This window comes from Anneissia japonica, unplaced genomic scaffold (genome assembly GCF_011630105.1).
Source record: "Anneissia japonica isolate Jap-2015-1 unplaced genomic scaffold, ASM1163010v1 scaffold211_len1577895_cov191, whole genome shotgun sequence".
Taxonomy (NCBI): domain Eukaryota; kingdom Metazoa; phylum Echinodermata; class Crinoidea; order Comatulida; family Comatulidae; genus Anneissia; species Anneissia japonica.
In genome coordinates, this window is record NW_022711099.1 from 1,125,796 (window position 1) to 1,141,060 (window position 15,265).

The window sequence follows — 15,265 nt, forward strand, 5'->3', positions numbered from 1 at the left end:
CCCCCCAACACTCCAGCAAGTAGCCAAAATTATTAAGTTTGGATTTAAATACAGTACAAATACAGGTGTCCCTCCAATTAAAGACCACTTCTGGAACTCCCATTGTCTTGTAACTTCTCTAATTAATTAAAAAGTCTCTAATTAGAATAAGACATTTGCAAATTTAGGACCACAGAAAAGTTGTCTTTAATTGGAGGCGGGGTCTTATTAGAGGGAGACCTGAGTACCCTTCAGTAGTAAAATGTTTGTCAACCCCCAAAAACTGAAGTTGTTGAGATCATGTACAATATCATAATTATTGTAAACACTTAATCCTTTTAAATAAGTTATTTTTTTATTTTATTTTTTGAATGACTGTTCCAGGTTTATAGTAGACAGTATATCTTAAACACATGTTATTGTTTCAGAGAAAAACTGTTGGTTTTTAACAAGGTGTATCTGCTGATGCTCAGCCAACTGCCCTTTTATTAATATCTACGCATGCACCTGAACATTGGAGGGAGCGCCCTCTGGACAGACTATCAAATAAAACTGAAATAAATATAAAACTAAATATACATTCTGACATGTTCATTAGTTTTATATATAGTTTTATTTATTTATAAATTTATCAACAATTACAAGCTACTATAAGCTATTAAATGTAGAAAGTACCACTTTCACACTCTATTTTAATAAAATAGGACAGAGGTTTCTCAACATTATGGATGGGAAACAATAAAACATATTTCCTTAAAGTAATCGGATTTATTATAAAAATTAATGAACATAGAAAATACAATTCTCTTATATAAAGTTCACATGTATTACACATTGTTGTCACATATTGGTTCTACAGTACAATAAAATTGGAAAGGACATATTTCCCAAATGGAATTGTATAATAAAACAGTATTAGTAGTTGGGTATTTAAAATGCCCTATGGGCTCTGGGTTTACTGTATGGACAATTGTGGATAAGAATCAAGACACTGGTGTCATGTCACCTACACAAACTGCTTTTAGAATTACATAAAAAGCCACAAACTAAGGATTTAAATGGCAGTAAGATTCTCTATAAATTTGTATATCCATTTAATACAATACCAATTAATATTGGACTACTTGTTACAACTTGGAATGTAGAGCAAATTGGAAATACTGTAGCGTTAAGCTTTCAGATGCAATTAATGATAATAATAATAGTAATTAAATAATTATGAAGCACCACTGAAAAATCAAATGAAATGATAACTTTAAAACGGTTAAAATATTATTTTAAAATGTGTTTTCTAAAATTCCATGATAATCTCATGTCAACAATCTTTAAAACAAAATGCTTAAACCGTTAACAATAGAAATAAAACAAACTTAAAATCCAATAACACTAAAAGTGTGTAATGCATGAACAGTCATGATAGTAGAAATACAAAAAATGACTATTATAAAGGTAAAGCCTTGACAATAAATAGATTAACAGTTCAAGCATTAACCAAGAGGAGATGTTATGTATGTATTTATTACTACTAAATACTGTATGGTGGTTTAATTTTAAAACTGCAAACAGTGTAATATTATTCACATAACCAAAGTTACAATTACTAATTCATCTGAAAATTACAAGTCTTGGAATTTATAATGTGTTTAATAAACACTTTTTTCAACAATGGTAAACAAGCAGACAAAGTGTATGAATAATTGTATGCTGATTAAAAAAGCATTTTAAGGTTATTGCTAAACAACCTATCTTTACAATTTGACATGTTTTTTAAAAATATAAGGGTATAATTCTTTTAATAAGTAAGGGATATGTGAAATAATGGTTTAATGGAGAGTCAACTATAATCACTATGTTCAATCCAATGTATGCAACAATAAAATGCTCTGTAAATATACACTAATCTAAAGTGTGATCTATAATACATAATCTAACAATAATTAATCAACATAAACTTTGTGTACATTATGATTTCATACACAATACTTAATCCACATTTGGCAAAAGCAGTAATCTACTACTGTATTAATAATCTGTTTAGTTAAAGTGTTTCATCCAAATGTTAAGACATTATCCTTCCTACAGAAGTTTCTATAATGAACATAAGGTGGTCTTATGGTGAGGCACCAGCCTTTTTTGTCTTGGGGGTCACTGGTTCAGTATATTGTGACACTCATACTTCTGTTGACCTTCTTGCCAATCAGCCGAGAACTCCTTGAGCCAGAGCCAATGGGCTTAAAGAAAGGACCAGTTGTCTTCTCATCTTTGTTTGCATTGCGAGCTTCATTCAATTCCCTGTAAATAAATACACACAAATTGATATTCAATTCCCTGTAAATAAATACACACTAATTGATATTTAAATGTTAATTAGATATCCATCAAGTAATCTTCTTAATTATCTTTTAATTATAGTAATATGAAAAACAGAGTTGTAGTTGTAGAAAACTAAGGGTGGGTGGTAGATATTTCCAGGGTGGGTGGGAGATAAGATTGGTAAATTCTAAATAGAAGAGTGAATTTTAAGGAAGAGCAAGGGATTAATAAAGATGAATTGAGGGCTATAAATTTAGCTTTTGACTTTTACAATTGTAATGATTTTACAATTTAACTGCCAAGTAAACAATCATATTGTTAAATTCTGGCAAATCCCTTGCACAATTAAGTGTTGCATAACAACATAATATAACATAGAAACAATACCTTGAAAGGATTGCATTCTGAAATTTAGCTGTGTTCAACTCCTGCTTGAGTTTAATAAGTGATACATTCTGAGGGCATAACAGTGGATGCTGGATGATAGCTGAAGCCGATGGTCTCATCTTAGGATCTGAATGAACCATCATCTATAAATATAAAACAAAGATAAAATTAATGATTGTGTGAATTGAATATTATTTGTAGCACTTGTTCATAAACTACCGCTTACAAACTTTAAACAAGATTCTTAAAATAACACAGTGCTTTGTTGTTCACAAACATTTAAAGGCATGTAGGCCTAGTTAACACTAGGTTCTACTGGTAACCAGTGTGTTTCATTTAGCAGAGGTTCAGCACTTGCTGATACAGGTACCTGGCAAATCAACCTAGCCATTCAGTTTTGAAGCCTCTGTAATCTTAAAATGATATTAGTGGAGGTGCCAGCCAATTTCGTGTTATGGTCTATCTTAAAGTACAAGTGATTTTGTTGCCGCAGTAATGTTTCTCTAAAAAGTAATCTTGTAAATTTAAACAGTCCTCTCAAATATCACACCTTGATTTCAGACTGTGTTTGTGGATTTAGAAAGTTGAATGTGCCAATTGTTAACATCAATTCTTGGTGTCAAAACTAACAATTCAAACGTAAATTAAAGAGAGTTGAATAAATAAAACTATTTTCATCTAGATAGAAGGAAGAACCTTACCTTTAGAAGATTATTTAAGTCGGTTGAGTACTGTGGAAGGTAAGGCAATTTTCCCTGTCGTATTGAATGCCATTCAGGCCCATTCTTAGGTAACGGTCCACCTTTACCTGCCACGAATATCGTCAAGGCTAATGAGAAGATGTCAGCTTTCGTCAGATGCGAGTAATCCTACAGATAATTTATTGTGAGAAATATATTTTAATCAAATGCAATAAAATGGCACTTGCATCACACAACATCTATGACACTGAATTCATAAATTTAACATCATTAAGCAATTTTTAAAAAAATACATATTTTAATTCTTACCTCATGCAGTATTTCATTTGGTAAATATCTCACATCTCCTTCTTCCACTTTAGGGTTTGTAACTGAGGTCACATGACCTAAATCACCTGTTAAATAAATTCAGATTTTTAAATTGAATGTTCAAATTTTATTGCATTTATATCTAATACTAGAGGTCATGTATTAGACCACTAGTATTCAAACTTGTTGATATGGCGACCATAATCTAGCCATGGTACTAGGTTATCAAGCCTTCATCCACCTCGTTTAAGAATCTTTCTCTTGGTATAAATATACTGTAGAAGAATTAGATGAGTTGCTGGCAATGAAACAAGTAATAGATTGCGGAAGAGGAGTATTAAAAATATAGACTTACATGGAACTGACTGACATGTCATTCCCTGTTGACAATTGATTTTACATGGATTATTTATGTACAATTCTTTTCTATTTAGATGCTCTCAAGATTCTTTACACATTTTTTCTTCAGCAAAAAAGTTACCAACAAAAATGGAGTGACAGTACGCCACTACTATTATTATTATTATTGTTATTATTATTATTATTATCTAAATAGCTGTGGGAAAAAGAACATTATCAACCTGCTGCTCTCTGTTCAAACAGTGATTGTATCAGAACAATAACAATCCATGCAGCAACAAGCTTGGTCAACTTGTAAAAATTCAGAACCTTCTGTTCATCTCCCATAGATCATTGGGAGCATCACACAGCATAATTTCAAAGAATTTTTATTGCAATGAAACAGCTATAATAATATTGAAAACAAACAAAATAAAAAAGAATTTGTTATTGTCTTTCTACTATTTTCCTTTTGCTCGGGCTTTAAAATTAGACCTTAACACACTATAAAAAAGTAAAACAAAATTCAAGAGATTAGTTGAGGGACTCAAGAAACATCAACAAACCAAGTTACTGTACAGCACAATCTAACAAATTTTTCCTTACCAATTTTATAGACGACATCATAATTATCAGTAATCTGTTCTGGAGATAAACCCTCGCTCTCGTTTATATTATAATTCTCATCGTTCTCATCAAAATCGCCTGTGATTCTTTCTTTACGCGAGATGAAGATATTACCTATAGAATTAAAGGTAATACCAATGTAAAAGCAGCAAAGAAATGTTTTAAAAAAAAAACTACAATAATAAAGAACAATATAATTCTAAATCATCAAACAAATTTATGGAGATATAATATCATCATAATCAGTGGCAGAGGTTTGTACATTTTCCCTTGTGAAATTTGACAGTTTCAGCAGGCCTTCTCCTCGCGTATGCATTGTAAATCATAATATCGATTTACAATTGCAGGTATAAAGCATTGGTTTCACACAGATGTTAGGGTCATTTTTGACAGCCTTATTCATTATTAATATTCTATAGAAAAACATTTTAGCAAACTAACCAATTATACTTTGAAATTTTAGTTTAATAAAATCTAGAAAAAGGATAGTTTCAATAATAATCAAACTATTCCATACAACATATGACCATGCAAGTTGTACGAGTCTAGCAAGCACAACATATAATATTGATATACAGTAGGTAGGTATACACTGGTATACTGCATGCTATACTGTATCATTTATATTTATCATATTTTGTGTCATCTTTCAATACAGTACATACATGTATTATGTTAAATATTTACGTTTGGCTCAGATAATGGGTAGAACAGACACCGGATGTTAACATTTACCTGGTTTAATGTCAAGATGAACCAAGCCCTGGGAATGTATATATTTAAGTCCTTGGGTGACTTGCAAAAGGAGCTGTTTGAGCTCAACCTCTGCTACATCTTCTGTTCTCATATACCTTGCTTGAATTTCGTCAGCTAGACTGCCACCTATAAACAATTAAATCATAATAAAAATTTGTGTTACCCAAGCTTTTTTTCGACCTAAAACTTTTAAAAATATAGGAATCAGTTTTTAAGCTTGTGTTTCAATACTGTATCTTAATCTGCATTTAATCATCATAGGGAACACTAATTTAGAAATTAAATATTAATTAGTGGGCATCATGGAGTAAAGTATCTAAGCACCCAATAAATAACGTCAAAATAATTTGGTAAATATCTATAATATATAACAAGAAAAATCATTTAGCACATCACAGTGCAAACTATCTTCCTCCAAGAGGAAGTAATCAAAAAACTATTTCCTTAATGTTTAAAAAAGAAAAGAATGACAATAAAGATGGGTCCAACAATTTAAAAATAAACATTTGTGCATCACTGAAGTTCATATAAGATATAACACATTATAGAAAAATTTTATTTTATTTTAATTAGTGAGGTACAGTATCTTTGATTGACTTAAAGCTCCTAAACAAATTTCAAATATCAACAGTTATTTTGGTTAATCCATGTGGGAAAAATTTGAGATTTAAATCATCATCAAACCAAGTTGCGACAAGCTGTTGCAGTTTCTAACGGCAGTTAGCTGTTAACAGTTATCTTGGAGGTGAGTGAGGTTCTTGAACCACTAAATTCTGGCACAGCTGTTACAGATCCTATGTTTAGGCTCATAATTGTACACTGACTTTCTTACATTTAATGACAGACAGGTCTAAGACCTGTGAGACCTGACTCTTAATTCCAGGTGTATTGTGCAACAGCTGGGCCTAGTAATGTTCTACTTTATTACCTATAATATGCATTGTTTAAAGTGTTCAGTCGTGTAATACAGTATAATTCCAATCAAAATTTACTGATTATGATAGGGATAAGCTAGATGACAAAGTTTAGTACATAAGGGGGCTTTGCAGCTGCACTACTATGGAAACATTTGCCTTGGAATTTTCACCAACTACTCAAGTGAAAATAATGTAATTTCAATTGTTCAATGGAGCAGGAACATTGCCTCTGGCTAAGTCTACAAACTCTATTTACAAACACTACCAAATCAGCACCATAACATGCTTAAAAACAAGTTCAAACACTTCATAGTCAATTAACAAAGATGGTTAATAACCTCTTACAGTATGAATAAACATTTAATAACTATTTCAGTGAACACAGAAAGAATGTAAGCGGTCTATTCAACTTACACAATGTCATACCAAGTAACACTTCAAATGTTTTTTGATCCATGATAAATTTTAAAATTAGTAAACAAAAGATTCATCAAAAAGGCATACTTTTGTATCCGTCACAATAAAGAATTTTATTTCACCACCGAAATTTTGAGTAAACAAGAAATATGACAAATACACAGTGTTAGACATTCCAAAATTGAAAATCCCACAATAATAAGGTGGAAAAAATGAACTATACAGCTGCTAATAAGAATCAAATATTCCTGGACTAAAAAGTACTAAAGGAATTGAAATTGATATTTGTTGAATGCTTCCAACACAACAATGAAATTACAGAAAAAATTGCACAAAGCCAAACTAAAACAGATCAGAAGGAACCCAGGATGAGCTACAAACACACTACTTATTAACTCATTTTTATTAAATAATTCAAGTAAACTATAAAATTATTGTGCTCATGTATTTATAGAACTGATCTAAAAATACTTACCATTACAGTACTCGTTTTGGATCAGCATATGATTGGCTTCTGACCATGCTGAATAATAACGCACAACATGCCTATGAGTGCCAAGGACTGCATGAGCGTACACCTCGTTTAAAGCCATTTGTCTGTAATGCAATAAAATCATAATTGAAATTATTCTCTAACATTTCTTACAAAAATTATTATTCTACTTTGTTACTGCATACTGAAGACAATATAACTTTTATATTGGAAAATAATTAAACTTTCTGAGATGAGAACACACTCAAAAAAAATCTTAAGAAAAGGAGACACTGGAATTTTCAGATTTTGGGTCATTCTGGCATGAGCAACAAAAACCTGTTTTTGTACTAATTAAAACTTAGCGATGCATTAACTTACTCATTGACAGACCCTGCAAGCGGTTGTTTTGACTTCTTAACAGCATAGAGACATCCATCCAGCTTATTAATGCACTTGAAGACAGAGCCAAATTCACCAGATCCAATCTTGCACATCTCAACAAACTCCTCTTTATACCTGGAAATGTTACTCTCTCTCAAAGCTAATCTCTGTCAAAAGGAAAACAACTTTAGCAATCATCATTGCCATGCATTTAAGAAAAACAATTCTATTTGTGAAATATGATTACATACGTACAGTGCAGTATTTAATTTCTTTTAATCAGCTTCTTCTCTTTCCATTTCCCTAATCCAATGCTTTGTTTACTGTTTACACACACAATTATTTTTTGTGTTTCCAATCTCCTCCTCACAAGGAATGCCAATTTTCTATGTGCCATTTATCCTATATTGCAATAAACTGCCTCTATATTTAGTATATAATTACATTACCTTTGGTGGGTTCATCTCCATTTCATCATCTGAATCACTCTCAGCATCATCAAGGACACTTCTACAAAGTAAACAGATAAAGATAAGCAAAGCTTCAAAGATAGCATAGTATGGGTAAACTCTCAAATTAATCTAACCATATTATTACTGTTGAAACATTATTATTTAGGGTTAAAGTCTACAGTATTCCACAAATTGAATCTTTACCCTGTACCTGGTTGCTTTTATAAGCATTTAGATTGTTTGCAATTTGTAGTACACTATATTTACTATTTACACCCTTTGAATTATGCATTGGCTTAGTTGGTACTAGGTCACTTCAAACCAAACCCAACTGGATTACAACAAATCCAATTTTAACCAAATCCAACCAGGACCAGTTACATTAAGATTTACTGTGATGCAACTGTTGGGAACTGCCCCCATATTTATAGTTTTGTGTTAAAAGTTTAAATTAAGTTGGGTATTAAAACTATTAAGTGTACTGTATCGCCGATGAACCAATTCTTAGTTCAAGAATTCACAATAAACTTTAGAAGACGGGAGGTGTGCCCCATCAAACAAATAAAAATTTGAATATAATTAACTGATGCAACTGGTTCCAAATGTGAATTAAATGTACTGTATATTATTTAAAATAAACTGTCAGGTGTATATCAGAATTTGTCAGATGCAAGTGTCAGTTAAATTTATACGTCATTACACTTTTATTTTATAGGAACCAGTAAAATTTTGCCGAGGCTTAGTGTTCTTATTTTTTGGCCGATTTCAGGATGAAAATGTTCCTATTATGTTCTTATGTTACACACTTTTAAAACATAGAAAATTGTTATTGTACAGCAGTATACACGTGACTGTACTGGAATGTAGGTAAAAGTGGCCCCTGAAAAAATTTTTGTTTTTCTAGTTTTTAAAAATAAAAATCTCATTTGACATTTTACCTCAGCCTCAAATTGTTCTTATTTTGTTTTTGATTTTTTTAGGAATTTCAGCCTCAGTGTTCTTATAAAAAAAAAAAAGTGTAGTACAGTAGGACGTATCATCAGTATAATTGAGTCAAGTGTCCTAAATGTGAAAAAGAATACTGTATATTTTTTAATTATTTTACAGTAACAGCAAATGGTGCTTGCAGTCAATTCTGACCAACCAAATTGACAATGCATCGCCTGAAACATACAATGAAATATACATGATATATAAAAATGTACAAAAACAGGAAAATTATACATTATAAAGTTATTGTCACTGACTAATATTATAGCATAGACAATTTACTATACACAGTAAATAAATCTTTATTGATACACTTCTGACAAAGTATGTTTATTTTGCTATTAAATTTATACAACTACGAAACCTTAATTAACTTAACCCACCTTTTTTCTCGCTTCAGTCTCTTCTTGGTTACACTTTGCATTATTGCATCTGGTGTGAACGGGTTGACATTGGCAAGAGGTTTCCTAAACATTGATTTGTTTGTTGGCACTGTCTGTGGTTGCATACTTGGACTGTTCCGTCGTCCGCTGAATAAACGTCCAACTAACCCGCCACCATTACTTGTTTTACCTTTAATGAGTCCCAATCTTGATGACCTCCTTAGCAAAGACTTTGGAGTGTGAGGTGTATCAAAAAGCCTTAAGTTCCTCAGGTCCTTGTTTGGGGGAGAGGCACTACACAGTGTTGATGGACGATTTGTTTTGAATTGCATAGGACTTTGCATACTCAGGCCTACAACAAAATTACAGGCTGGTGACTTGGAACGACATGGGGTTCCTCCATTCCTGAAATCCACTTGTTTTGATGACCCAAACTGCCTTCTTCTTGGGCTGCTCTCTGGTGTAGCTAGAGTAGAATCCCAAGAAGTATTTGCTGTGTCCATTTCCAGAAAGTCCGAACTCGGTATAGAAGTGAAACTGGCATCTTCACATCCACTGAGCGAGCCTCCACGCACAGATAGGCCTAGGCCACGGGGGCTTCGGTGATTACTACTAGGGTTAAAGCTAAGCACGTCTTCTTCATCACACGACCCTTCTTCGCCGTCACTATCGTGAAAGGTGAGGCGTTGAATTGTCGGAGATCTATGCATCTCCAGTGAACGGCACAAAGACATTATCTTAAAAAATCAGTCACATTGACTTGGTGACCACCTTACCTAGTATTAGCCAGTGTCTTGATTTAAAGTTATAATAAAAATCAGTACAACCTTTATCCCATATAAATACACGGCCTCGCCTTGGCTTTTCTATCGCATTCAGAAAATGGCGCGGCGTGACGACGGTTGTTTGGATTGAGAATTTTCACCAATCAGTAACCTACAACTATGTGACGTCATAATTGGTGAACCATATAAGGAGATAGAAGCTTTGGGCGTAGATGGCAGTGACACACATGTACGTAATCAACCAATGACACATATGTATGACTCACAAGGCCAGGTCAAAAGACTCAGTTTAAAGATTACAGTAAACACTTATTTTCGAAAGAAGAAAGCGTACCGGTACCGATAAAGTGTTAAATTTACAACAAATAAAAAAGTAATGATGAGTACTTTACACATTCAAATGCAAACAATTTACAACAGTACCGACGATAGTAAATCAGTCGTTAATTTAGATCTGTATATTTCAGTTATTTATATGAGACTAATACTATATAGGCATTTTAAATTAATTATTTAACTAATTTCTCAATTGGCGATTGCAATGCACCTAATAAGACTAAGGGCTTCAAAGGCCTTTAATCGTACCGTACTTAATAGAATAGAATAATTATGTTGTAATTATCCTACAAAAGCAATTTTGAATGTGAGGGAAAGAAAAAAGAACAGCTGAGTTTTATAGAATTTTTTCAGTGAAGGGCGTTGTGTTGGGGGTTGCTGGACAAAATGGGTTCTTTGGAATGGGGATTCTCTGAAAAGTAGAGGAGGGGGAAATAGCCAGAACCCATAAACCACCTGGTTATGGGCCTCCATCACCTAACCCCACTATTCTAACGCTCGATATATTTGTCTAAGAATCTCTTGATCCCGTCAAATAAGTGCGACAATAAAAAACTTATGGATAACGTAGGCCTACTGCAGGCCTACCTTTTATTTTTAAAATGGTTTAATTAAAAGGGATCAATACTTAACTTCCAATCTGAAATAGATTGAAAAAAAAAAGTTTTCACTGTTTTGGGCCTACAGATATTTTACTATCAAATTCACAGCCAATTTAACCGGGGGTCTATGCATAAGAATAAAGGTGTATTAAAATATCTTCTTAATTTATAAGGATTTTTTTTATACAGTACTGTACTTTAACTTAAAGACGGAATTGTTTTTTTGTTTGTTTGTTTGTTTGTTTGTTTGTTTTTTTTTGTTTTTTTTTTTTTTGAGCTCATAAAAGGTAGGACAGGGTGTATCTTTATGACAGGAATCATTAAACTTATTCCTCACCGCCTTTTTCATATTGTTTCCATATACAGTATTTAAATTGGGGTTTTTCCTGTCTCAGAGTGCTGATCTTAATTGATTAATTTAACGCCCCACGCGAAGACTCCACAGCACGCGGCCCGAGAAGAAGATATTGAATCGAGAAACCCAAAGGTGGATGGAATACCCTTTACAATTATGATACATGTTGATGTATATTCAAAAATACCACCGTGGCGTTTTAGTATCAGTCTCATAATAGTATCCTTTGTATTCCTAAGTCAGTTAAGTTAACATTCATAGCCACTTACCTTATGGATGGCCCTTCGTGTGTATTTTTTTAAATGAAAACTACACTACAAATGCAATGTCTGTTGACGTCCTAAAAAATCTAGATTATACAATTGTGTAGGCCCCTAAGTTATTATCTTTCAGTTGACAATTATAGAAGGAGAAAAAAACACCACTAACAATAACAGCAAATAATAATAATAATAATAATAATAACAATAATAATAATAATGATAATAATAATAAGATTATTTTCAATTATTATCAATAATTGTTTGTATTACAAAAAGAACTTCAAAGAAAAGACGTTTCAAATCCATCATTGGTTATTTTAATTCTCTGAACACAGGATACAACCATTGATAAAGAGCTTAGCTTTAGAGGATTATTTGTCACATTATTTATTCAGACTTGCTTTTAGTTGTCTGATAAACAGTATTTCATAGATAAGACAGTCAAATTACATTTCTTGAGTATGATACATTAGAAATCAACGGTACGTATTGGTGTACCTTGGTCTAATGTCATATGTTCACGGAAGTTTAGTACATTTCCGCCAACTTTTTAACTAACTTAAATACGGAATTGTTTTTTTTTTTTTTTTTGCTTGTTTGTTTGTTTGTTTTTTGTTTTTTTTTTCATTTTTTAAGCTCATAAAAGGTAGGCCAGGGTATATCTTTATGACGGGAATCATTAAACTTATTCCTCACCGCCTTTTTCATATTGTTTCCATATACAGTATTTAAATTGGGGTTTTTCCAGTCTGCTGATCTTAATTGATTAATTTAACGCCCCCACGCGAAGACTCCACAGTACGCGGCCCGAGAAGAAGATATTGAATCGAGAAACCCAAAGGTGGACGGAATACCATTTACAATTATGATACATGTTGATGTATATTCAAAAATACCACCGTGGCGTTTTAGTATCAGTCTCATAATAGTATCCTTTGTATTCCTAAGTCAGTTAAGTTAACATTCATAGCCACTTACCTTATGGATGGCCCTTCGTGTGCATTTTTTTTTTTAATGAAAACTACACTACAAATGCAATGTCTGTTGACGTCCTAAAAAATCTAGATTATACAATTGTGTAGGCCCCTAAGTTATTATCTTTCAGTTGACAATTATAGAAGGAGAAAAAAACACCACTAACAATAACAACAAATAATAATAATAATAATAATAATAATAATAATAATAATAATAATAAGATTATTTTCAATTATTATCAATAATTGTTTGTATTACTAAAAGAACTTCAAAGAAAAGACGTTTCAAATCCATCATTGGTTATTTTAATTCTCTGAACACAGGATACAACCATTGATAAAGAGCTTAGCTTTAGAGGATTATTTGTCACATTATTTATTCAGACTTGCTTTTAGTTGTCTGATAAACAGTATTTCATAGATAAGACAGTCAAATTACATTTCTTGAGTATGATACATTAGAAATCAATACGGTACGTATTGGTGTACCTTGGTCTAATGTCATTATGTTCAAGGAAGTTTAGTACATTTCCGCCAATGTAAGATGCATGCGGTTTAAATCCTATTTTATAGATATGTGCTGCACCATGTGCTGGTCAAATTATAGTAAGGATACCTACCTTGAAAAAAAAAAGTTTGTTATATTGTATAACGCGTGTATACTGAATTTGCCACGCCATGATATCTGATAGTGTCAGCTATATTTGGTTAGTATAAAAATTTGTATTATCCTTTTATGGAGTATGTGAGAAAATATTTCTATGGCTTTATGCAAATACATCACAGCTAAACAAATAATTAAATTCTATTCAGTACTATGAATTTAATCTGGAAACATTCTTGGGATTAAGTCAGCTGATGTGCTCATGGCCTTTATTTCTCTGACAATCTGTTTTTATACTAGGCCTATTATTTCATTTTATTTGAGATATTTTGTTTGTATTTCAGATGTATTTTATTCTTTGTTTACAAAATTAAGAAATTCAAATGAATTATATTACAATGAATGATGCGAGTTCGTGCGATGTATTAATATTAATTTGTACGCAATTTTATTGTTATTATTAACTCAATAATCTATACAAACCCAGCATGCGCATGTATGTACCTTACAATCATTAAAATTATCAGCATCATTATAAGCATCATTTCCATCAATAAAGCTCACTCAGTGTCGTAGAGTCACATTCAATATAAAAGAAAAAGAAAGAAAATGTAATGGAAAGTTAAAGGGGAAAAAAACGTAAGAAAATGAAAAGGTAAAGAAAGGAAACGAAAATGAAAAGGTAAGGTAAGGAAAGGAAAAGAAAAAGAAATAAAACGAGAAGGTAAAGAAAAGAAAAAGAAAGAAAAAAGAAAAAGATAGGAATATGAATTAGAAAGGAAAAGGAAAGTGTAAAGGAAGAGAAACAAAAAGAAAGGTAAGAAATTGAAAGACATAGAAGGAAAAGGAAAAGAAAAAACAAAGGAACTGGTAAAGAAAGAGAAAGGAAAGAATAAGAAATGCGAAAAGGAAAAGGAAACGTAAGAAGAGGAAAAGAAAGAACAAGAAAGGAAAATGTATTAGAAAGGAAAAGATAGGCCAAAAGAAAGGAAAGTAATGAAAAGAAATAAAGATAATAAAAAAGACAAAGAAAAGAAAGAAAAATGAAACTATTAAATTATTATTATTATTATTATTATTATTATTATTATTATTATTATTATTATTATTATTATTATTATTATTATTATTTAAAAAATCAGAAATAGGTTCCATGGAAAAAAACTACTACTTTTTTGTATATTAATTGTAACTATATTGTATTTTGCCGTTGTAATTTGTTTATTGCCAATTTAAATTAATGCCTCAATGATTGATTTGTATATACTCATTTATTAGGTCTAATCTTATTCTCATTTATTAATTTTCTACCGAGATTTAAAAAAAATAAATAAAAAAGATACCCTACAATTATTATTGCATTACATGTATAACATATTACACCTTAAATATGTTTGGGAAAAAAAATATTATTATTTGTTGTATAATGAACTAGCATTTCAGAGTGAAATACATATTTTAAACGCATTTCACAAACAAAAATTTATGGTATTTTATTGTTTTAATTTGTTTCTAAATTTAAACACTTAAAACAATAAGTTCAAATAAGGACATGAAAACAATTAACTAATAGTAATATGTGGGGGTTTTCTGATTAATAATAAGTATTAATGTTATGCCCTCTCAGCATTCTCCATTAAAAACACAACTAACTTATTCCACTTTCGAGAACATGGGCCAATGCACTTTTTAGAACCTGCCCATTCTTATTTTGTTCCGTGCCCATCAGGGAACGGTGAAATTACACTAATTTCACTGTTCCCTGGTACCTATAATAAACAACCTCAAACAAAAGTTCCCAAGTGTGTCATACTTTACTAACCAATCAAATGACCGTTACATACCATGTGATCACACTACCCAATCAGCGTACGCATCTAGTCTGTAAAAGGCGGAGCTAGACAAATTTCGTTGGAT

At 31.6% G+C, this 15,265-nt stretch overlaps 1 protein-coding gene across 1 annotated transcript; it reads right to left on the reverse strand.

Annotated features, from left to right (window-relative positions):
* Positions 1-725: 725 nt before the first annotated feature.
* On the reverse strand, positions 726-10,338 carry LOC117107275 (wee1-like protein kinase 1-A). The gene is made up of 10 exons (XM_033248907.1): positions 9,427-10,338; positions 8,051-8,111; positions 7,599-7,768; positions 7,221-7,342; positions 5,391-5,537; positions 4,635-4,769; positions 3,690-3,775; positions 3,381-3,548; positions 2,680-2,822; positions 726-2,271 (listed from the first exon to the last, which is right to left on the reverse strand). The coding sequence occupies exons 1-10, from the start codon at positions 10,158-10,160 to the stop codon at positions 2,133-2,135; spliced, it is 1,905 nt and encodes a 634-aa protein (XP_033104798.1). The 5' UTR covers positions 10,161-10,338; the 3' UTR covers positions 726-2,132.
* Positions 10,339-15,265: the final 4,927 nt, after the last annotated feature.

Excerpts from the sequence above, each read along its gene's own strand:
- LOC117107275 (XM_033248907.1), bottom strand. The coding sequence starts at position 10,160 with ATGTCTTTGTGCCGTTCACTGGAGATGCATAGATCTCCGACAATTCAA. Across the intron at positions 4,770-5,390 it reads TCATCTTGACATTAAACCAG|GTAATATCTTCATCTCGCGT; the intron begins GTAAATGTTAAC and ends TTAATTCTATAG. Across the intron at positions 3,549-3,689 it reads CAAATGAAATACTGCATGAG|GATTACTCGCATCTGACGAA; the intron begins GTAAGAATTAAA and ends AATTATCTGTAG.